At 42.4% G+C, this 25,253-nt stretch overlaps 1 protein-coding gene across 1 annotated transcript in view; it reads left to right on the top strand.

The window, feature by feature from the left end:
- LOC126273350 (cytochrome P450 6k1-like) overlaps positions 1-25,253 on the top strand; it is a 32,217-nt gene that overhangs the window by 1,568 nt on the left and 5,396 nt on the right. Inside the window, exons 2-4 of the mRNA XM_049976898.1 lie at positions 4,278-4,385; positions 13,282-14,182; positions 21,771-22,007. Coding sequence (XP_049832855.1) covers positions 4,278-4,385; positions 13,282-14,182; positions 21,771-22,007 — 1,246 coding nt within the window. The remainder of the gene's footprint in view (positions 1-4,277; positions 4,386-13,281; positions 14,183-21,770; positions 22,008-25,253) is intronic.

Raw genomic sequence — 25,253 nt, 5'->3', positions numbered from 1 at the left:
AAGCATTTATTAGAGAACACGCTAATTCTCTCTAAAAGAGAACCGTTGATTGACAACGAGAGATAAACGACATTAAGTTATATCTTAGCCTTGTGAACGTATTCTCCAACTTACGTAAAAATGTGTAACGTACACGATGATTGAGCGTATATACGCTTTAATTTCTCTGACAAGACCTGCAAGATTTAACACGAAAATGTGGGGCACATGCAACTGATAACAGTAAGGAGCGTAGAGACTAACTCTCGTTGAGAAAAATCACACAACGGTTAATATCATTTGCAGTACACTAAAACTGTTAGTTACGTAGGCGAACTATTCGTGCGTGAGTTATCTATTACGTGTGCACTACGTATTTTTTAATTTTACAAGTATTCAAGTATTAAAAATTCAAATTTTCAGGATTATTTTGGTAATTTCCAAGAATGTTTGCCTACCAAAGTCGCGGGGTCCAATGATACATATCGAATGCGCGATCGGAAACTGATCATGCGACTCTAGTGGCGGGCGTTATGAGTATGTTTACGGTGATCATTACAGCAACGACAAAAGAAGATCGTTACAAAAATACTTGCAGTTACTAAGGAGACGAGTTACCTTATTCGCCGTCGTCATGTGAAAGTCCATTACGCTGGTGTGTGTGGATAATTTGGAAGAGTCGAACCATGTATTATTCCTGATACTCATTCGTTTTCCACACTGTCCACAATGAAGTCGTAACGGTATTTCAGCATCGAAACTGTTCTTACGAAGTTTTACACACTTCGCATCACCACTCTCTACACAGTACCTCCTTTCCTCGTCCGGTACTACTCCATATTTGCGACAGAAAAGTCTAACAGTTTTCTACGCTGGATAAGCATGGAATTATATGTTTTCATGTGAGAGAATCCGCCAAGGAAACGTCATGAACACCAGACATCCCACTCACTAACGACATAAATTGTCTGGGTTTCCCTAGCAACTCACAAACAATTCGCGGAGGTATGTAATTTAGAGCAACTAAGGGAACGACGGAAAACACATAAAAATGACGATCAAAAATAATTGATCATAACGCCGGCACCAGAATCACATGATCGATTTACGATAGAGCTTTCGATATGTATCGTTTGGACCCCTCGACTTTGATAGGCAACCAGTCTTGGAAATTACCAAAATTCACAATCACATATTTTCAGGAGTGAATACGTATGAGGCTAGGAGAAATAACTTTATACTTTGTAATCTTTTTTTGAAAACTTGTTCTATTAACAAGTCTTTTATTTAAACAATTATTTTCTGTTTCTTAATCTTGTGCTTGTGAAACTTTTCTATCGATTTCAAACACTTTGACAAGATCACAATAGAGACATTACATAGATTTCAGGTTTATTTCAGTTTCTTTTCATCTACGTCAACGAATATATTGTTTTCCATAATGTATATGCCGCTTCGCGAAAAGACCGTGAAGGCAAAAGTCAGAGAGATTCTATGTCACACGGAGACTTACCGGATATCGTTCTTGCTGCGAAATATTCACGACTGTAACCGGTAAAGGATGAAATAGCAGCGGTACAGAAACTACTCTCTGCCACACACCAGACAAGAATGGGAGTTAATATTCCATCGTCATCGGCTTCTGAGCCGTATTGGCAGTTTCAAGCCCCTAGGTCACTGAGAATTTTCACCACTGGCCATCAAAATTGCTACACCACCAAGGTGATGTGCTACAGACGCGAAATTTAACCGATAGGAAGAAGATGCTGTGATATGCAAATGATTAGCTTTTCAGGGCATTCACACAAGGTTGACGCCGGTGGCGACACCTACAATGTGCTGACATGAGGAAAGTTTCCAATCGATTTCTCATACACAAACAGCAGTTGACCGGCTTTGCCTGGTGAAACGTTGTTGTGATGCCTCGTGTAAGGAGGAGAAATGCGTACCATCACGTTTCCGATTTTGATAAAGGTCGGATTGTAGCCTATCGCGATTGCGGTTTATCGTATCGCGACATTGCTGCTCGCGTTGGTCGAGATCCAAAGACTGTTAGCAGAATATGGACTCGATGGGTTCAGGAGGGTATGCGGAACGCCTTGCTGGATCCCAATGGCCTCGCATCTCTAGCAGTTGAGATGACAGGCATCTTATCCGCAAGGCTGTAACGGATCGTGCAGCGACGTCTCGATCCCTGAGTCAACATTTGGGGACGTTTGCAAGACAACAACCATCTGCACGAACAGTTCGACGACGTTTGCAGCAGCATGGACTATCAGCTCGGAGACCATGGCTGCGGTTACCCTTGACGCTGCATCACAGACAGGAGCGCCTGCGATGGTGTACTCAACGACGAACCTGAGTGTACGAATGGCAAAACGTCATTTTTTCGGATGAATCCAGGTTCTGTTTACAGCATCATGATGGTCGCATCCGTGTTTGGCGACATCGCGGTGAACGCACATTGCAAGCGTGTATTCATCATCGCCATACTGGCGTATCACCCGGCGTGATGGGGTGCCATTGGTGCCCTGGCCAGCACGTTCTCCATATCTCTCACCAATTGAAAAGTCTGGTCAATGGTGGCCGAGCGACTGGCTCGTCACAATACGCCAGTCACTTCTATTGGTGAACTATGGTATCGTGGTGAAGTTGCATGGGCAGCTGTACATGTACACGCTATCCAAGCTCTGTTTGACTCAATACCCAGGCGTATCAAGGCCGTTATTACGGCCAGAGGTGGTTGTTCTGGGTACTGGTTTCTCAGGATCTATGCATCCAAATTGCGTGAAAATGTAATCACATGTCACTTCTAGTATAATATAGTTGTCCAACGAATACCCGTTTATCATGTGCATTTCTTCTTGCTGTAGCGATTTTAATGACCAGTAGTGTATTTCAAAATTAGTATGTACCAAACATAAGACAGACAGGAAAACAACGTACCCGCCATATCTAATTGTAAGTTAATTTGAAATCAACTTCGTCCCCTGACTGGCGTTGGTTATTTCCGTTGTAGTACGAATATACTTGTTTAACTCTGGCTTCTAGAAATATTAGCGTCTGCTACGACCGACACAATTATTAACAGTAGCGGTATTCCGTGACTCCCAGAGAAAAAGAACAGTGAGCAATAAATAACAGCCACAGAAAAATAACTTAGAGAATTACTCATCAACTGACTGTTGTTTTCCACAGACGGCACGCTATCTAACAGTTACAACTGTCACAGAAACTCACTGATACTCATGTACTGACGGTTCCATCCACAGTCACACGAATTCGTTGTGATCACTCTACACAGTTATCAGAAACCGAATTACACACTTCGATAAACAGGTGGAGTGCAGTCAGACAATTATTTCCATTAGCCATACTATACCTTACAGATGGTTAATTTATACGTGGTCAGATCTTAAATGAAGCGCACTTCGGTAAATAAAATGTTACGAATCACTATTGGTAGTTATTAAAATAACCGGTAAAATCAGATGAGCGATCGTAACAGTAATTGCTACTTCTCAGTAACCAATTATTTTTATCAGTTATCTCTGGCCACCCGTAGTTCCAATCCTCCAGCTCCAATCACGGTTTTTGGGAGGTTTCACTTGGTTGTGAGGTGTATGCTGGAATGATTAGCTCTTCCCATTTATTCTCAATTGCTATTCTCCATCTGAAGCAATATCAGCTTGTTTGATAATAAGTGGCTGAATAAAATCATGATTATTTAATCTCGAACAGACCACTCCACTCCTGTGGTGGAGAATTGTAATAGTAAAAAAAGAAAAACTAAGAAAAAAAATTGTTTTCAAAAGTTAATGCCCGGTTTTGACAAAGATTTTTGATTAGTTTCCTCTAGTTGCTAGGCGAATGTCTGAATGCCCTCCTTCTACCAATTACCTCTTCTAACGAAGTCCTACGAAAGGCCACTCGGGTCTTATGAGTAAGTCACAGTCTTGCTTTGTGATAGATATTAAGGAAAATCGAGCGAATTACGTGTAGCACCCACGATTTTTGTATTCTCGTGCTTCATCTACGAAGAGAACAGGAGAGGAGAAGATGGTGCTAGTAAACCATGTACCCTCCCAATAGCCCGTACCGTAGCTTGAGGAGTTCAGATGTGGATGTGTGGGATCACAGGAGGCATCCAAATGGACCTCGCAAAGCTGTTCAGTAACGTGTGTAACAGTGGCGAACCGGCGGCAGAGGTGTTTGCTTTCGCAGAACGTGTACTGAACACAACTGTGAGGCTTTTAAATGCTGCTGAGGAAAGAGTATCTTCTATATCTCGTGCTTAGTCACGTGAGGCGAGTGACTTGCAAAACTTGATCCCTGAGCTGTATATAATAAGCTGCGTGCAGAATCCATATCACAGTGTTCCACAACAGCAGCTGGGTCGGCAACAGGTAAGTATTGGCCTACTCTGGCATCACAGTTATAGTCTTTTCTTCTGCGAGCCACCCGTTTGCACGCTCCCCAATTTTCTTTCGCTTGTAATAGACACACGCATACATGTACTTCCATTACGATAACATCTAATTAGAATCGGAGCATCGCTTAAACTATATATTCGTATTGTCAGTTAGTGAGTAAGATTCGAAACTACAGTGTTCCATCATAAAAACATTGAAATTTCTCATAAAACGTCGCGTTTCATCAAATTAATAGCATGTAAATATTTTTCTTATCTGTTGGTGAGAACTGCCGCTGAGATACTCCTAGTAATGGAAAGCGAATGCACGGGACGCAATTTAGTTCTGGTGGTATGGCGATATTTAAGGCACGTATTCTGAAAGTTGTTTTTTTTTTTAATTTCGAAGTGTAGGTCCTGAGTAACACCATGTTTTTCTTCCGCATAAATAATGCTTTTGCGAACTGACAAGCTGCAAGAATGGTGGAAACTGTCATGTAAAGCATTCCTGTGTTCACTGTACGACTACCTATTGGGTATAGCATTTTATTCAAACTGGAAACAAGATAATATTTGCAGTTGGATGGAACTCCGAATGTATTGCCGGATCTCTGCGTTTCCGTTTGTAGCTTATAGCCACCGTTGTTCTTCAGAAACAACTCGAGAAATTTTGCATTAGTGCTAGAACATTTCGTCATTGTGAAGATCGACAGTAAGCTTTGCCCAGGGCTCATCTACTTGTTTTTCATCGGAGGGATGTATGCAAATTCGCTTACTGTGTAACCTCCCCTCAGAAAAAATTATGAATTACTGTGCTGATAAACCTCTTATGTTATTTGATTTTCAAACAGCTGAGCAGAACTGAACCTACTCAGACGTTCCTCTCTTTACTTATTCTGTTCAACACTAAACTGACACACAACATTTTTAGTGCAACGCAATCGGACTTTCAATAATCCCTACAAAAGAATGGCCCTGACTGACAATAACCTATACCTCTCATGAATTACCTACCTCACAAAAATCTTTATTACTCGAACTACTGCAATACTGTGAGCGCCAATACTGCCAGCTGAATAACAGATTCTAACTACTTAAGGCACTAACTAGTTAGCAAATGAAAGATTTTGATACAGGACAAACAATGTATTTTCTTCAATAATATTCAAAAGTCTTGATACACAGTATGACAAATTTACTCTTTCTGATGGACACACGTCCAGATCGTCCGCTCTCAGAATTCTGCCATCTCTCTCCCCACATCCACCACTGCTGGCGGCTCACTTTCAACTGCAACGCTACGCCCAGCACTACAATAGCAAAAATTCCGACAATGCAAACCAGCCACAGACTGCACACAGCACACTGCACAGATTTTCATACAGAGCGCTACGTGGCGTTACCAACATAAAAACTTAAACAGCCTACTTACAAGTGTTTTTGAATACGCTACAATTTATTTACTTACACTGTCGACATAAATTTCCTATGTCATTACTATACTGCCACAACCGCCACCTTGTTATTGCGAGGAATATCGAGTATTAATCGTGTGACTGTGTTTGCAAATGACCGACTCGGCTCGTTAGTCATTACGAGTTATTAATTCGCTTAATTTTTTCAGATTTATCTACTTATTTCAATTTTGCTGCACTAAAAACATCCGTCTATCACGTTCGATACGATGTTGTTTACGTATTGTTAATCAGCTTTATAAATATGTGAAAAAAATAAGAGCACATTCAGTTTTGAAAGTTGTATAACATATACGCTCGCAGAAAATTTATGCTGCAAGAATAAGCACTTACATTGTTTTCCTTTTTACTGCTAATTCACCTATATCCAGCCGGGAATACTCTGAGATTATCAGTACTCACATACACTCCGTGAGGGCAATAAAGCAGTCGATTAAACTTCTATAGATACATCTTGGATGGTTTGCGGTGCAGGTATTAAATCAACAGACGCAGTTCGAACAGGCCTAGTGAACGTTCTCAAGATTATGTTCGTTATTTTTCATGTTACTTAATAAATTGTAGTTAATTTCGCACAGCAAATGCTCTTGTTAATTGGTATCACGTGTCTGATTTGTAGAAACACACAACAGCTAATCAAAATTCGACTAAGGTGTCAGATGTGGTAACAGTGGGCTATAATTGTAATTCCTATAAATTTCGTATAAAATATCGCTACTGCTTTGCTCAGGATCATAAACTGATGATTGTATGTCTTCGAATTATATTTGAAGTAGAATAACTTCATCACCACACAATCAATTAATTAAAAGGGTACATAATGAAACTGCAGTGCACTCTGCGTATAGACCATTTTCTAGTTAGGCTAATATTTTCTAACAGCTACAGCTTTTCCTCTCACAGATTTATCTGTTTGTTGATAAATTCTACATTGCGAGTCACAGAGTATATAAAGTTCAAGTTTTCATCCGTTTTATCACGTCAATCTGTTTAATTCCTTTGTTAAAATTTTATTAGCGCAATTTCACGTCAAATAGAGACAGCCAAATTGTCTCCCAAGTTAATATCCTCTGCAAAAACTCTCTCTCTCTCTCTCTCTCTCTCTCTCTCTCTCTCTCTCTCTCTCTCTCATATATATATATAAGCGGCAGCCAAGCAATATTCTCAGTGAAATAAATACTCAGGTGCGTATTTTAAGAGAATTTTAGCCTTATATTTACACTCAAGTGAATTGGAAAACTCATGTGATGCTGTCGTACTTTCCCGCGGCTCAAAAGACACTTGCAAAAGCTTGGCGCTTCCATCTCGCATAGTTTCCGTACACGTCCAGGTTACCACAGCAGTACATACTCTGTTTCTCTTTGCGAGGAATGACACGATCATGAGCCACAGAACGCGTAGCAAGCAGTTAGAACGAGGGTCACAATCGTGTGATCGCTTCCATTAAACTTCCGAACAGAAATCGTGTGGGGCAGAACAGCGTTCACACTAAGGTATTTTCTTACGCTCTGTTTGTAGGAACATTTTTACTGGAATTAGAGGCAGCAGACGTTGATCAGATGTAAGGCTAGACACACAATTTTATATTCTTTTCGTGTCGCTAATTATCTTGTGGATTGTGTCCAGTTTTCTTACGCACATATTTTTTGTGTTTTTACGGGGTTTCAAATGACTGTTTTGGCCTTTTTCTATCATTACAATTATAAATGTAGCGTTTAGGTAAAAATCATTTGGTCTACGAACTTCGACTAGCTGAAAACAGAACCTTCAAGTCTTATGTATGTGTAGCCCCTTCTGTCTTCTCAAACACGATTTAACTGAAAGATTATTATGGAAAAACCTATACACCTACAAACTGTTATTTCTGACTAGTAAAAGGCCAGGTGCAAGAGAAGAATTGTTGCTTGGTTACTGCGTATTTTTCATCATTTTGGCATCCTTTTTGCGAAAGAGACTTACAGAAGATGTGCAGTAGATCTAATGAAGAGTGCCACGTTTCGTCATGTAAAGGATTAGTAAGCATGAAGTTGTTTAGCAGATCCTCAACAATCTCCAGTGGCAGTCTCTACAAGAGAGGCGTTGTGTATTATGGAGTAGATTACTGTTGATATTCGGAGAGTGGACATTGGACAACATACTACTTCCTCATATACAGGGTGGTGCATTGATAGTGACGGGGTCAAATATCTCACGAAATAAGCATCAAACGAAAAAACTACGAAGAACGAACTTGTCTAGCTTGAAGGGGGAAACCGAATGGCGCTATGGTTGGCCCGCTAGATGGCGCTGCCATAAATGGCGCTGTAATAGTCACAAACGTACAAGCACGTGGTATCACGTGACATTCTGCCAGTGCGGACGGTATTTGCTTCGTGATACATTACCCGTGTTAAAACGGACTGTTTACCAATTGCGGGAAAGGTCGATATCGTGTTGATATAAAGCTATTGTGATCAAAATGCCCAAAGAGCGTGTGCTATGTATGCTGCTCGGTATCCTGGACGACATCATCCAAGTGTGCTGACCGTTCGCCGGATAGTTACGTTATTTGAGAAAACAGGAAGTGTTCAGCCACATGTGAAACACAACCATAACCTGCAATAACTGATGATGCCCAAGTAGGTGTTTTAGCTGCTGTCGCGGCTAATCCGCATATCAGTAGTAGACAAACTACGCGAGAAGCGGGAATCTCAAAAGCGTCGGTGTTGAGAATGCTACACCAACATCGATTTCTCCCGTACCATATTTCTATGCACCAGGAATTGCATGGCGACGACTTTGAACGTCGTGTACAGTTCTGCCACTGGGCACAAGAGAAATCACGGGACGATAGCAGATTTTTTGAACGCGTTCTATTTAGCGACGAAGCGTCATTCACCAACAGCGGTAACGTAAACCGGCATAATATGCGCTATTGGGCAACGGAAAACCCACGATGGTTGCGACAAGTGAAACATCAGCGACTTTGGCGGGTTAATGTATGGTGCGCCATTATTGGAGGAAGGATAATTGTCCCCCATTTTATCGATGGCAATGTAAATGGTGCAATGTATACTGATTTCTTACGTTATGTTCTACCGATGTTACTACAAGATGTTTCACTACATGACAGAACGGCGATGTACTTCCAACATGGTGGATGTCCGGCACATAGCTCGCATGAGGTTGAAGCGGTATTGAATAGCATATTTCATGACAGATGGATTGGTCGTCGAAGCACCATGGCCCGCACGTTCACCGGATCTGACGTCCCCGGGTTTCTTTCTGTGCGAAAACTTGAAGGATATTTGCTATCGTGATCCACCGACAACGCCTGACAACATGCGTCAGAGCATTGTCAAAGCATGTTCGAACATTGCGGAAAGCTCTGTTGAGAGGAATGTCGTTACACGTATTGCCAAATGCACTGAGGTTGACGAACATCATTTTCAGCATTTATTACATGAATATGGTATTTACAGGTTATCACGCTGTAACAGCATGCGTTCTCAGAAATGATAAGCTCACAAAGGTACACGTATCACATTGGAACGACTGAAAAAAAATCTTCAAAAGTACCTATGTTCTGTATTTTAATTTAAAAAACCTACCTGTTACCAACTGTTCGTCTAAAACTCTGAGCCATATGTTCGCGACTATTACGGCGCCATCTATCACAAAGCGAAAAAGTCGTCCAACTAAAACATTCATATTTCTTTACATACTACACGAATACGTAATAAAAGTGGGGTTTCCTATTTAGAAAAACACAGTTGATATCCGTTTGACCTGTGGCAGCGCCAACCACAGCACCACGTGGTTCCCCCCTTCAAGCTAGACAAGTTTCGTTCTTCGTAATATTTTCGTTTGACACTTACTTCCTGAGATATTTGGTCCGGTTACGATCAATGGACCACCCTGTATATGTCTCGCGTGATGGCTAAGACGAAAAATTCAGAAAAATCAGAGGTGACACAGAAGTTTATCGACAGTCGATCTTACTTTAACAAGATGCAAGGACTAAAAAAACAGAGGTAGTAGAGGCACCCTTCGCCACACACCGTAAGGTGGCTTGAGATGTAGATGTAGATGTAGATGTAGACCTAAATGCAAACGTTCTGCACAGTCATGTGTTGTTTTGAATGGAGTTGGATCAGCTCTCTTTGGCGCTGATGCAGACGTTATCTCAGTCAACACTAAAAAGCGTGTTCGAGGATCTGAGAATATTTCAATTGCGATGTGAGGTGTAAACAGATAGTACGCCAGAAAAAGGAATGGCAGCAATAGCAATGCAATTAATGAGTAGATTAACGTATCAAGAGAAAAATAGTGCTACATTACGTTCTCACCGTAAACTTGAATACGTAATGTAAACGTAGTAATATTCGCAATAATAATTATAACAATAGCAGGTTAACGGCATTCAACAGAGCAATGTCCAATTTCCCTTTCAGCAGAGAAAAACGCAGGCATATATAAATACAGAGGTATAGGAAGTTCATGAAACATTGTAATAACAATCTATAACATATATGATAATACAGTTAACGCAGAATAGAGTTTTTCTCTGGTGTTGTAACGCTGATGTTTGCGGCGTTTGTGAAGAAACTTGTAGTAAACTAATATATGACACTTGGAGGGTTTCCTCAGGCAAAATTCTGAGAAGTTCTTACTTCGCAAACAGGTAATGGTACCAGGGAAACATATCTAACTTTGCACTTCACAATTGAAAATGGAATGAAGAAATATAAAGGTACTTCTTAGTAACTGTCGAACTAGCAAACGACATCAGAGGATGTAATATCTTTTGAATTCTAAGGAGAATTGTGTGGAACAATAGATACATGGGAAAATGCTATGCTAAATACATTAAAGATGAAAGTGCAGTAATAAATGAGGAATATCAAGAAAGACAAGTTAAAAAATGGTTCAAATGGCTCTAAGCAAACCTAACTAACCTAAGGATATCACATACATCCATACCCGAGGCAGGATTCGAACCTGCGACCGTAGCAGCAGAGCGGTTCTGAATTGAAGTGCCTAGAACCGCTCGGCCACAATGGCTGGCAAAGACAAGTCAGTTGAAGAAACGGTTGAGGAAGTAAAAGTAATATTTCAGCCCAGGAGTGGAAGTTAAAACATTGCCAATGCTGAAGTTCACAAATGACGTAAGCCTTGTGGTAAGAAAATAGATGATTCACAACGTTTTAATAGAATGGGCGGACTACATAGGATGGAATAACTGATCCAGGGGGGAAACGCTGTGATAAATAGATGATCGAAATGGGTATTATAAGAGTGATATCAACAAAGAAGTTGAAGAAGTAGTTGAGAAATTAGAAGCAATATTTCAGTTCGAAAATAACGCTGCATGGTAAAAAATATTTAATGTGTATGATCACAAATTACATGAACCTAGTTGAAAGAAAAAGGATAACTCAGTACGTTTTAACAGAATGGTCTGACTATATGCCACAGTTAGTTGTTGCTAAGAGCTATTTCCTTAATTTTCAGTCTTAGTTACGTTCACATTTGAGTTAATAGTGACTACTTTCTAACATAGTTGTTCATTTACAAACGCTTACAAGAGAAATTCTCATGTGATTAATGAAACAATTTCATAGTATTACATTTACACATTTCTATTAGTTTTCTTTTCACAAAAACGTCTGGTGCGAAAGAGGAGAGAAATTCGACGGTATGAGTTCCAAACCTGTCTTTCATGATTGTTCCAGAATATCTGTAACGTAATCAAAAATAATTTACAGCTTTAAAATAGATAAAAATTTGCGAGAGAGACACCCAACATTTGTTATTCGTTTTGTTAGTATTTTGTTTCTCATGTTGTGCTGTTGCATACAAAACTGAACGTCACAGGTAATACTGAAAGGCTCAGCTTAAAAAGATAATCATTCCGAAAGTTTACCAAGTAGACAATACACTAAAGTAGCCACAAGTGATATACATTTTTAATTAGTAGCTAGGTGTACCTGGCTACGTTTTGCTATGGCTCAGTTTGCTTAAACGGAAAAGAACGGAAAGAGAAAGCACACGTTTCTAAACTTCACGAGAATTGGTTATATAGATCCTAATTCCCTTCTCTCCCATGTCTCTGTCGGTCTCCCCCGCCTCTTTTCTTTCTCCATCTCCTCCACCTTCTCCAGCTCGCTGTCTATCATCTCCTCCCCCAAACTCTGTCAATTTTCTTTTCATCCTCCTTCTCTCTCCATCTCCTCCTGCCTCCTCTTTCTGCCCCTCTCTCAGTAGATCACCTCTTCCTCTTTTCTCTGTTAATCTTCTCCTCCCTCTTACTCTCCATCTGCTCTCACCCCTCTCTCTGTCCATCTCCTCCTTCCCATTTTCTATGTTCGTTTTCTACCACCCCTCGCTCCATATCCACTTTGCACCTCTCTCGAACTGTGTTTATTAAAACTGCAAATTCAGATTCTGTAGTAGCATTGTAATCATAAACCAGTAAACCATAAATAAAGTTTATCTGTTCGTTAACAACATATCACTATAACATAGAGTATATTAAAAGGCATTTTTTATTACAGTAATATGTAAGAATTTGAAGTATGTCGGAAAAGTACATTTTGAGTTTTTTGGTAACAATGTTTTCCCTTTACATATAACATGTATATTTTTTTATATTATATGTGTCAGTAATACTCATACTTTAAAGAATTAGTTATCTAAAAATCGCCTGTATTAGAATTAAATGTAGAGTTTCAATTTCAGAACTATCGACTAGCAACTACAGGAGATGATTCTGAACAAACCAACATCAATATTTTTATAACATTTCCCTTTTATTACGTGTGTACAAAATGACATTCCAGTAGTAATATAACAACACTTGAACATTCAAATTCAACGTTGTGTCAATATTGCAGGGCAAGTACATTAGGACATTTAAGATTTTGTAGAAACGAACATCTACGTTTGTACTTATATAGAGAATGTAGATGTTTCTAATCGCAAATTTCGGAAAGTTTTTGACAAATTGCTTTGAAATTTAGAACAACCTTTGATTGGAATAATTTGCGTTTTTTATTTAATTATTTTATGTATTACCTTTAATACATAACTGTACATAAATTTCATAATAGGGACACACTGTCACAAAAAAAAATATCATAAACACTTCTGTATAAAATGCAACATTGTGTCAAGATGTCAAAGCTGTCGGTCAAGAACTTTCGGAGAGAGACGATTCAGAACAAACAAACGTTACATTTTTATTTATATAGGTAATGTATGTAATCCAACATAGTATTAAAGTCACTGAAATAGAGTTAAAAGTCATCTTTCCTATTTTACTTAGTTGTACCGCTCATTTGCTTTAGTATACAGCATGTCATATAAATAGTAATATGTTATGATGCATATAATCCAGTTATACTAATGTTCTAATCCTTCTTTTTGTTTCCACAGGAACCAGAAATGGCTATCTTCTTCGATTCTTGGGTGACTGAAATGTTGGCTCTACTGTCAACAATTTTCGCGATACTGTACGTCACATTTAAAATCAATTACACCTACTGGAAGAGGAAGGGTCTGCCATACTTGGAGCCGTCTTTCCCATTGGGAAATGGCTGGAACACAGCGCTAATGAGGAAATGTCCGGGTGAAGATATGAAAGACGTTTATTTTGAAGCGGAAGGCAAAGACGTCGTGGGTATTTACTCATTAAACAACCCTCTTCTCGTTGTGCGGGATCCAGAGCTGATCAAAACGATCATAGTGAAGGATTTCAACTATTTTCCCGACCGGGGCATCTACGTAGACGAGGAGACAGACCACCTGACGGCGCACCTCTTCTTTCTCGGAGGAACCAAGTGGCGGTCTCTGCGCCAAAAGCTGACGCCCACTTTCACGTCGGGAAAAATGCGGGCCATGTTCAGCATATTGCGCGACTGTGCGCGGATTCTGACTGACGTCACACCTGCTGGTAGCGTTGTGGAAGTCCGCGAGCTGATTGCCCGCTACTCCACCGACGTCATCGCTTCCTGCGCCTTCGGCATCGACGTTGACAGCCAGCACAACCCCGAGGCGGAGTTCCGTCAGTGGGGACGGCGCATATTTAAGCCATCTATCCGTTCTTTCCTGACTCAGGCTCTGGGATTCTCTAATCCCAAACTGCGCAACCTGCTGCCAATAGCCTTCACACCAAAGGACATCACAGAGTACTTTACACGTGTCGTTGATGACACAATCAAACATCGGGAGAAGACTGGCGTCATTAGGAAGGACTTCATGCAGTTGATGATTCAGTTGAAGAACAATGGATATGTTGATGACAGCTTCTCAATCACTGGGAAGAAGAGTGCTGAACGTAAGTCCATCTCTAAGTACCTTCTTCTTCTCTTCATCTTCCCATCAAGGATCAGAACTTCGTGACATGTTCTGGTTATGTTGGATTTGTTCTCGTTTTTTTTGGGGTGGGGGGGAGAAGTCTTCCCATGCCTCTTTTTCCGACTGGCCTATAGCTACTTTCACTCATATGATCTAGCTGATCTTCCCACTTTTTATGTAGCTCTATTTTTCCATTCAGGTTATATATTTGTAAAAATTCTCTGATCTGTTTATCACAAAATCATTGTCGTATAGAACATCATTTTACAGATCTTTGAAATTTGAGTTCCACTCTCTCTGTCTCTCTCATTATCCATGAACCACTATATTAAGCAGCATAGGGACAGTCATTAAATCATTTAATTTGAGATGGGTGTCCTTGATAGTTTTGTTTTCTTTCATGTTCTTCCTGTGGTTCTGCATATCATTGGGAAATGATTTAATTTAATTTCTATGTGTCTGTCGTCGTCAAATGATACAAATGATATATTTTAGTCACAGTGGAAAAAGTCAGAGACCCGTTTAATTAGCTGTTTATTTATTCTTTATTTTCACTTTTAATGGGTTCCTTAGAGTGTAAGCCATCACCTGTGTTTTGTTTATGGAAATATACAGATCATACTCAGTTCAGCATAGGTTCAACTTATGTAATTCATCTTCTCTTTTATCCATAAGAGACAGGTCGTCATCAGATAGCACCTTACGAGTATTAATAAGTTTGCTTTGTGATGAAACTGTACTTTGGCACAAACGATTGGCGCCACACAAATAATATGTATTAAACAGTGTATAACACAATTTGCTACACTAAATTGAGAATAAGAGGGTAATGTTACTCCTATGAAAGTAAATTGAACTGATAATGACTGTGAAATGGAAAGGTATTGGACTGTTTTTATTTCACGGTAGCTTATTATAGAAAGGAAGCAGAAGCAAAACAAACAGGGTTCAAACCAAGGTTCTATTAGCTATGAAGTAAACTGAAATTCGGTCGCCATCTTAATTTGGCAAAGTTGTACTAAGTACTTGCACTGTTCATAAAAAACGCCAACTATTGGGATTGACTTTACGTGATACTGGAATTGTGTATTGCAAACAGGACATAAGCACTAGCACAACTTAGCAAGCATTTTAACAGTGATTCGACATGAACTATGCCGAAGGAATATTAAACGTTTTGGGAACAATTTGAGTCTTAATAACACTTATTCTCTGTACATTAAGTCTATAAGTTAACAAGCATTGCGTGCAATTGATTATTAATGTTACTAACTTCGACATAAGGATCTTATTTCAGTTTAATTATTAAGAAAAAAATACTCTCATTGAAATTGTTTCCAGAAAATCATATCACCTATCCTTACTGTTATTTCATTTCTTAGGCAACGTTTACTTCTTTATACAAGCTAGAATAACTGAAACATGAGGTTCTTGAATCTGCTATAGATCGAATAGTGCAGCCAGTTACTTATTCTATCACACAAATGTTATAAAAATCATAAATGCACTTCATTATCACTACAAAACTAACTCAACAACTAGCATGGAAACCCAGGAACTAATCTGTCAGGGACTCAGACTAAAGCTGAGCACTTCCTTTAAGCCACAGTATGAAAAACAATTTTAACTGCACTTACATGAAAGTATAAGTACTATTACAAACCTGTACAATGATTTTCATTCTGTTGGCCCCTCAAGTTTACTATCCGCTAACTACTCTGAAGAATCACAGTTTTATGCAAATAACTTTGAAACTGTACTAAGGTAACAATAAGAAATACATCCAAACAGAACTTTAGATATTTCCTTTGTCATTAGACTTCGGTAAAACTTCAACTATCCTTCCACAAAAAGCACGCAGAGTACTTCAGAAAAAAACAATCACTGAATGTCAAAGAAATTTACTACTCTGTAAGAATTATTCAACGTTATTAAAGAAAGCAATTACTTTTCAGTTCAGTAGGATACTTGGAAATGTTGCAGCTCTTGAAAAACAGCTCCGCCTAGGTAAATGACTAAGGATAAAACATAGGTCTCAACACAAAGTTTGAACAGAACAGTATTATCATTTGGGTAAGAAACTAAATTACTGGTCCTTACAATTTTACAGCCCTCAACTGAATATTTGAGACGAAGTTGACGGCTGTGGCGATCTTTTGTGGCAACTAAAAAAGGCAGCAAAGTCGGTAAAGCTCCTGTAGTTCAGAGCTAACTAACGTATGCCGTAAAGAATAAGACAAAGTCTTCCATATTTGAGACAATATTCATTAATCCTGCTGCTCTTCTTACCTCATTCAGCACACAGGGTGTAAACAGTTTGCATGCTAGCAACGAACTGACTTGTGCCACATAGGAGCATTATAGTTCGACCGCCAAGTCCACTTTTTCCTTTCCCACCAAGCCATTTTATTTGCACGGAGACTTCTCTCCACGTTTCACATGATTGCAAACACACTTTCTGTAAGCAAGAATCAGTTCTACAACAATAGTTTTAACATTCCAGTATTTTTGCAGAACATTGCTTGTGAAATTACATACATGTATTAACTATAGCGACTTAAATTGTTAACAAAACACTTTCATATATGTTACATCGAAGAAATGGCGACAGAGAGATTAAACGTACGCAGACAAAGAAGTTGTATGAGACAAATACACATGAAATCGATAATAGTGCTAGAAGTATCAGAGAAGGGCTGTAATTTAATCTTACTTCTTAATTTATAACTAATACCTGATACTCTCTTCCCTACTGCAGAACTATTGTTGTGGTTAAATACAGGTTCTTAATTCCTGATGTAAGATGTACAATATCCATGTCTTTGTAAAATTCCCCATTGTATCTTCCTATCTACCTTGTCAAAAACATCCAGAGCCGCAGCGGACGAAAAATGGAGCGGCAACGCTCCAACAGGTCGTGGTGAGCGGGCGCGGACCGCAGGAGGAACGCTTGGTACCCCAGACCGTAGATGAAACCCCCAGGAGCGGGTTTGAAGGGCGCGGACCGCAGAGGGAACACCTAGAACCGCAGCGGCCGGAAAACGGAGCAGCAACGCTCCAGCAGGTCGCAGGGAATGGGCGCGGACCACACAGGAAGCGCCTGCAGCCGTTGATGGAGGGGGAAGACTATAGGCATAAATACTGGACCAGGTCCACTCGAGGAGCAGTCTCAGGTCGCACCTGATGAAGGTTACGAGCTACGTGACCGAAATATCGTGCAAGTACGACGCTGATATCCGGTAGAACACCCGACAACCCAAGATGTCATTAGATCGCCGGGAAAGCCTGAAGAGTTACATCAAAAGTCTCTATGGGGAGAAGATGTATCAGAACATCAAGAAGCTGGACAAGCTTCAGCAGAAGAAAGGGAAGATGCTGAGTTCTCTCAGTTTTTTGCTGAGGTGTCGAGATGGAGAAGTGGTACCAGTATTTGCCAGAATTAAACATCATATCAACTCCAGAGCGGCGAACAAGATAAAACGCAGAGCCAGCATGGCACTGGTGAGAAGAGGATTCGAGATATGCGACACAGGTTAGATGTTGTGCCCAGGGATCTGTTACACTTTCATCTGTACATGGCAGACTCCTTAACAAGAGAAGATTGGGATTGGGTAGACCGTGCCTCCTGGTCTTTAGCTGAGTGTAATAGAAGGAATGCCTCATCTTGCCAATCTGCGAAGTTTGACCGCATGAGTAAGAAAGCACAGCAGATGGAAGAGACACGCACTGTGACGAATCTGAGTGGCATACAGCTTGATGATACAACCTTGAAGGTACTCAGCAAGGGTCTCAACTTTGCTACGACCCCTAGAAACGTACCCATTTCAGGTTTCGTCAGTGCAGTAGAGCAAGCTGCAGCCACACTTCCACCTAATGTGGCAGAGGAAGCCCGCCGAGAGACCTGCAAGGCCCTCACCAAGGCCAGGCCGCCGTAATCGAACATCACAACCGAGGAGAGGCTTGCACTCAAGAAACTCCGGGAAGACAACAGCATTGTGGTATTGCCAGCAGACAAAGGGAACTCCACTGTCATCTTGCAGCAGGTGGATTATGATGAGAAAGTACGCCACCTTCTGGAGGACCCTGCATACAGAATTCTGGAGTGTGACCCCACGGACAAGGTGGCCAAGAAGACTAGTGCTCTCTTGGAGGAAACAGGGATGCCCGATAAGATCATCAGACAACTACGGGAAAAAGCGCCAGTGCCACCTAGACTGTATGGTCTGCCCAAAATACACAAGGAGGGCGTGCCCCTACGTCCAATTGTCAGTAATATTGGGGCACCTACGTACAAAACAGCCAAGTACTTGAAAGGTCTCCTGTCTCCGTATGTGGGGAAATGTATTCACCACGTCCACAACTCTGAAGATTTCCTGCAATGCCTCAAGCAATTGCACATCTAAGATTCGGACATCATGGTTAGTTTTGATGTGGTATCGCTGTTCACCAGGGTCCCACTGAAGGACTCACTAGAACTGATTGCAGAGAAATTTGACGGTGCTCTGTTGGACCTGTTCAGTCATACACTGACATCCACATATTTCCTGTACAGAAACCAATATTACGAGCAAACTGAAGGTGTAGCTATGGGCAGCCAGCTGTCCCCTGTGATTGCCAACATGTTTATGGAGAGCGTTGAGGAGAGGGCATTGGAGACAGCCACATTTAAACCCACATGCTTCTTTAGGTTTGTGGATGACACCTTCGTGATCTGGCCACATGGGATGGACAGGCTCAATGAGTTTCTTGAACATCTTAACTCATGCCACCCTAATATCAAGTTCACCATGGAACTGGAGAAGAATGGCCAGCTGCTATTTCTGGATGTACTAGTCCAGAGGAAAGCAGATGGATCAATTGGCCATGGTGTGTACCGAAAACCAACACACACTGATTTATATCTGCAGGCTAGCAGCTGTCACCACCCTGCACAGAAGAATGGGATTCTGAAGACTTTGGTCCACAGAGCACATGCCCTGTCAGACCAAGAGAATCTACCTATAGAGATAGAACGTCTCAAAATAGTTTTCTCCAAGAATGGATACACGGACAGACAAATTGAGAGGGCACTCCAACCAGCCACTGTACCACAGGTTCCTGAAGAATACCAAGATGGAGCAAAGAAGGTGGCATATCTGCCCTATGCTGGCTCTATTTCTGCCAAAATCAGTAGGATCCTCCGTAAACACAATATCAAGTGTGTTTTCTGTCCATCCAACAAGATCGGGGGACTGCTGGGCAGTGTCAAAGACGACCTGGGGTTACGAAAACCAGGGATTTACAATATACCTTGTCAATGTGGCATGTCCTACATTGGCCAGACGACAAGAAATGTGGAGATCAGGTGCAAAGAACGTCAGAGGCACACTAGATTAAGACAGGGGACTAAGTCAGCCATTGCTGAACACTGTCTAGAACTAGATCATGCCATGAAGTATGAGGATACAAAGATTCTAGCACAAACACCCAGATTTTGGGACAGTGTTATAAGAGAGTCGATAGAAATAAAAATGGCCAACGATCTTATGAACCGTGACACAGGGTACCAGCTAAGCACAGCCTGGGTCCAGCTCTGGAATTGTTAAAGGAGCAACGGGGACAGCTGCAACACTACATAAACAGAAGAACCAGAGACATGGAGATGAAAAACGAGCCCCTGACAGACCGCCAGGCGCACCAGACCGAAGATGGAACACTCAGAAGTGGGACTGGTGGGCGCGGACCGCAGAGGGAAGATCCAGAGCCGCAGCGGACGAAAAATGGAGCGGCAACGCTCCAACAGGTCGTGGTGAGCTGGCACGGACCGCAGGGGGAACGCTTGGAACCCCAGATCGTAGATGAAACCCCCAGAAGTGGGACTGGTGGGCGCGGACCGCAGAGGGAACACGTAGAACCGCAGCGGACGGAAAACGGAGCAGCAACGCTCCAGCAGGTCGCAGGGAATGGGCGCGGACCACACAGGAAGCGCCTGCAGCCGTTGGTGGAGGGGGAAGGCCATAGGCATAAATACTGGACTAGGTCCACTCGAGGAGCAATCTCAGGTCGCACCTGATGAAGGTTACGAGCTACGTGACCGAAATATCGTGCAAGTACGACGCTGATATCCGGCAGAACACCTGACAACCCAAGATGTCATTAGATCGCCGGGAAAGGCTGAAGAGTTACAACATGTTTAGTAGCTTCTCTTACCCACCTTTCAGCGCGCCTATCCAAAGTTTCACGTTCTTTTGAGAACACATCTCAAAGCCGTCGTATTTTGTCACATGAACAGCATGCAATCTTTTCTAAGCTGTGCTCGTTGTCGATTGGCGAAGTGATCGTATAGCCAGCTGATTCCGTTTGGTATTATTCGCATGTTTCGTGCAAGTCTTTCTATTTGACGCCCCTTCATCGACATGCGCTTCGATGAAGATGAGATGAAATTATTAATATAAGTGATTAAAGCCAGGTGAATGGGAGGTCCTTACTACTGGACCTCCGCAATTTAAACATTTCTTTAACGTACTGTCCTACTCCCACACGTTGTCTTCTGCAAGGGAAACGTTCTCCAGTAGCATGCGTAATTTATCGGCCAAAAAAAGTGCAAACAGCACTTGTTAATTACTCTCTTAATATGTGTGGTCTCATGAATCCAGTCACTTACGCAACACACCCAAACACTGATGCTAAGTCAAACCACATCATTTGATTTCATGATCAGTCGAGTATTTACACCTGACCACACGTAGTTATTATGTTAATTTATTAAAGAATTGTATATCAAACTCGCCATATCTGCAAATACAGTGATGTCTACTAAATGCTCGTCTTCAGTACTCGGTCATTGTCAGACTCTGGTCGTTACTTACTTTAGCATCACAGTGATGATGATGTTTGGCTAGTGGGGCGCCTGTACAAAGTCCCAATTTATTCACAGTCCAATTTAGCCTCTGTCATGAATGTTGAGGATGATGATGAAGACAAGACAAACACCCCGTTCCCGGACAGAGAAAATCCCCAACCCGGCGGGAATCGAACACATGACCCTGTGATGCAGAGGTAGCAACGCTAGCCACTAGCCCATGAGCTGCGGACTAGCATCACAGTGGGAGAAGTACAAACGCAATGAGCGGTTCAAATAAGAAATGAACGTCTTTCTTGAAACAAGTAAAAAGTCCAATATGTTAACATAACTACATTTGCTTTCGGACATACATTTACACCGCTATGTTTTAGTTTACACCAGTACTGCCTCCTAAGAGTATGGGACCAACTGCTTCAAACATCCTGTATAAATTGTCATGTATCATGTTTAAGATTGAGGACTATTTTCTCCATATTACGAATTTAGCAGTATAAAGGATTAGAGGTATGGTTTCTACTATTACTGTTGCTGTTACAGTTCGTTATAATGTAAGAACATTTTGAAAGCACGCCTTTCCTTTACTTACTCCCACATGATGAAATTTTTCAGAAACTAGTATCCTATCATTCAATGTAAGAAGATGGTTAATATCTTTGATCTTATCTGTGATTTGTTTTATGACACAAGTAACAGTCTGTTTACGAACATATTTTGTACCTCACAGAGACAAGTAAGACGCTGACGACCAAGGAGGTGGCAGCACAGGCGTGGGTGTTCTTCCTCGCAGGGTTTGAAACATCCTCCACCACCGTAAGCTTCTGCCTGTATGAGCTCGCTAGACATCCGGATATCCAGAAGAAGGTGCAAGAAGAAATTGACGACTTACTGAAAAAGAACAACGGTGATGTGACGTACGACATTATAATGACCCAGATGCCGTACTTGGAAAAGGTGGTGAATGGTACGTTGTGTGTTTTTCATTACTTTGATCATACATTATTTTGATTAAAGTAGGATTCTGAACACATTAATGGCCATTAGCAGAGAAGAGCCTAATTATTGTAAGTGGTGGGACCAAAGTTACAACTATCACATCGAAAAAATTAAACTACGGAATTTTTTATTTGTTTTTGTGTGCAGGTATATCTCTGCAGGTACACAATGGAATCCCACGTGGCAATGTCGTAGGAGTCCGCTGTTGGTCCCAAACCAGAGTGATGCAGTGGCTGCGTCATTTTCTCTCGGCTCTGCTAGTGGTCTTCTGCTGTAGGTTGGGGATTTCATTGTGTACCTGTACTGACAGATGCTACCGCAAAAAAAAATTAATTACATAACTTCAAAACTTTGGGATGATAGTTAAAACATTATGTCTATACTTGTGAACATCAGACCAAACAAACGACATAATTATACACTCCTGGAAATGGAAAAAAGAACACATTGACACCGGTGTGTCAGACCCACCATACTTGCTCCGGACACTGCGAGAGGGCTGTACAAGCAATGATCACACGCATGGCACAGCGGACACACCAGGAACCGCGGTATTGGCCGTCGAATGGCGCTAGCTGTGCAGCATTTGTGCACCGCCGCCGTCAGTGTCAGCCAGTTTGCCGTGGCATACGGAGCTCCATCGCAGTCTTTAACACTGGTAGCATCCCCGACAGCGTCGACGTGAACCGTATGTGCAGTTGACGGACTTTGAGCGAGGGCGTATAGTGGGCATGCGGGAGGCCGGGTGGACGTACCGCCGAATTGCTCAACACGTGGCGGGTGAGGTCTCCACAGTACATCGATGTTGTCGCCAGTGGTCGGCGGAAGGTGCACGTGCCCGTCGACCTGGGACCCGACCGCAGCGACGCAAGGATGCACGCCAAGACCGTAGGATCCTACGTAGTGCCGTAGGGGACCGCACCGCCACTTCCCAGCAAATTAGGGACACTGTTGCTCCTGGGGTATCGGCGAGGACCATTCGCAACCGTCTCCATGAAGCTGGGCTACGGTCCCGCACACCGTTAGGCCGTCTTCCGCTCACGCCCCAACATCGTGCAGCCCGCCTCCAGTGGTGTCGCGACAGGCGTAAATGGAGGGACGAATGGAGACGTGTCGTCTTTAGCGATGAGAGTCGCCTCTGCCTTGCTGCCAATGATGGTCGTATGCGTGTTTGGCGCCGTGCAGGTGAGCGCCACAATCAGGACTGCATACGACCGAGGCACACAGGGCCAACACCCGGCATCATGGTGTGGGGAGCGATCTCCTACACTGGCCGTACACCTCCGGTGATCGTCAAGGGGACATTGAATAGTGCACAGTACATCCAAACCGTCATCGAACCCATCGTTCTACCATTCCTAGACCGGCAAGGGAACTTGCTGTTCCAACAGGACAATGCACGTCCGCATGTATCCCGTGCCACCCAACGTGCTCTAGAAGGTGTAAGTCAACTACCCTGGCCAGCAAGATCTCCGGATCTGTCCCCCATTGAGCATGTTTGGGACTGGATGAAGCGTCGTCTCACGCGGTCTGCACGTCCAGCACGAACGCTGGTCCAACTGAGGCGCCAGGTGGAAATGGCATGGCAAGCCATTCCACAGGACTACATCCACCATCTCTACGATCGTCTCCATGGGAGAATAGCAGCCTGTATTGCTGCGAAAGGTGGATATACACTGTACTAGTGCCGACATTGTGCATGCTCTGTTGCCTGTGTCTGTGTGCCTGTGGTTCTGTCAGTGTGATCATGTGATGTATCTGACCCCAGGAATGTGTCAATAAAGTTTCCCCTTCCTGGGACAATGAATTCACGGTGTACTTATTTCAATTTCCAGGAGTGTATAACTTGCTGCATACACTGCTTGTTCACGTATTATGACAGTTCACCCCTACAAAATGATCACTCACTGACGTCCATACAGAACAGTGTTGCTCTGAATGTATATGCTCATATCTTTACAATATAGGCCAATCACCGATGTACGAGGGGTGTTGAGTAAGTAATGCGACGAACTTTTCTTTCCAGAAAGCAGTTTGGTTTCTTTCAGGATTCCGATATACTTTATTATTGCTCACTCTATGGCTACAAATCCTATTTTTCAACATAATCTCCGTTTAATGGGAGGGCGTGTATGCCCGCATTGTACCACTCTTACTGGCTGACGTCGGAACGAAAGTCTTGCCGCGTCAATAAGTTCCCGGTCTTCCACGTAGTACTTCCTTCGAAGTGCATCCTCCGTGGGGCCAGACAAATGGAAATCAGATGGGTACGAGATGCTGATTGTAGGGCGGATGGAGAAGGAGAAGTTCGTTTGCATTTTTGTGGTGAAGATAACGCTGACTCCGTCTCTTCAGAATTCTGAAAAAAAAATTTAGCTCCGTCCGAACAGGCCTTGAAAGGCCCAACGCTATCGACCGGCCGCTGAGTCATCCTCAGCCCTCAGGCGTCACTGGATGCGGATATGGAGGGGCACGTGGTCAGCACACCGCTGTTCCGGCCCTATATCAGTTTACGGGACCGGAGTCGCTACTTCTCAATCAAGTAGCTCCCCAGTTTGCCTCACAAGGGCTGACTACACCCCTCTTGCCAACAGCGCTGGGCAGACGGAATGGTCACCCATCCAAGTGCTAGCCAAGTCTGGCAGCACTTAACTACGGTAATCTGACGGGTACCAGTGCTACCACTGCAGCAAGGCCGATGGCTTCAATTTCCTGAGGGTAGGACAATACACTTCAGAGGTGAACGCTTACGATGAGGGAGGATATCAGAGAGAATAGCTCCTTCATAGTCCTGGAAGACTGTCGCCATAATTTTACTGGCTGAGGCTGTGGCTTTGCCTTTTCTTTCCATGAGAGGTGATTTGGCCCCACTTTATGGATTTCCGTTTTGTTTTCGGTTCGAAGTGATGAACCCATGTTTCATTTCCTGTGACGATGTACGGCCAAGTATTGCTACGATCAGCCACGTAACTCTCAAGCCATCCCACAGATGGTCCTTTATTGTCCTTTATGGCCCTCTATTAGGCGGCGAAGTACCCTGCAGGCACACACCTGTGAGTACCCCAACTGCTGAACAGGTGTGTCAGCACTACCAACAGACACACCCAGTTGTGCTGCGAGTTTTTGATTGTGATCCGTCGATCACCTCGAACAAGAGTTTCCACACGTTCCAACATTGCAGGAGAAACGGCTGAATGCGGCCGGCAGGCACGCT

Source organism: Schistocerca gregaria, chromosome 5 (assembly GCF_023897955.1).
Source record: "Schistocerca gregaria isolate iqSchGreg1 chromosome 5, iqSchGreg1.2, whole genome shotgun sequence".
Lineage (NCBI taxonomy): Eukaryota > Metazoa > Arthropoda > Insecta > Orthoptera > Acrididae > Schistocerca > Schistocerca gregaria.
The sequence above is the reverse complement of the archived record's forward strand: the minus strand, read 5'-3'. Positions and strand labels throughout refer to the sequence as shown.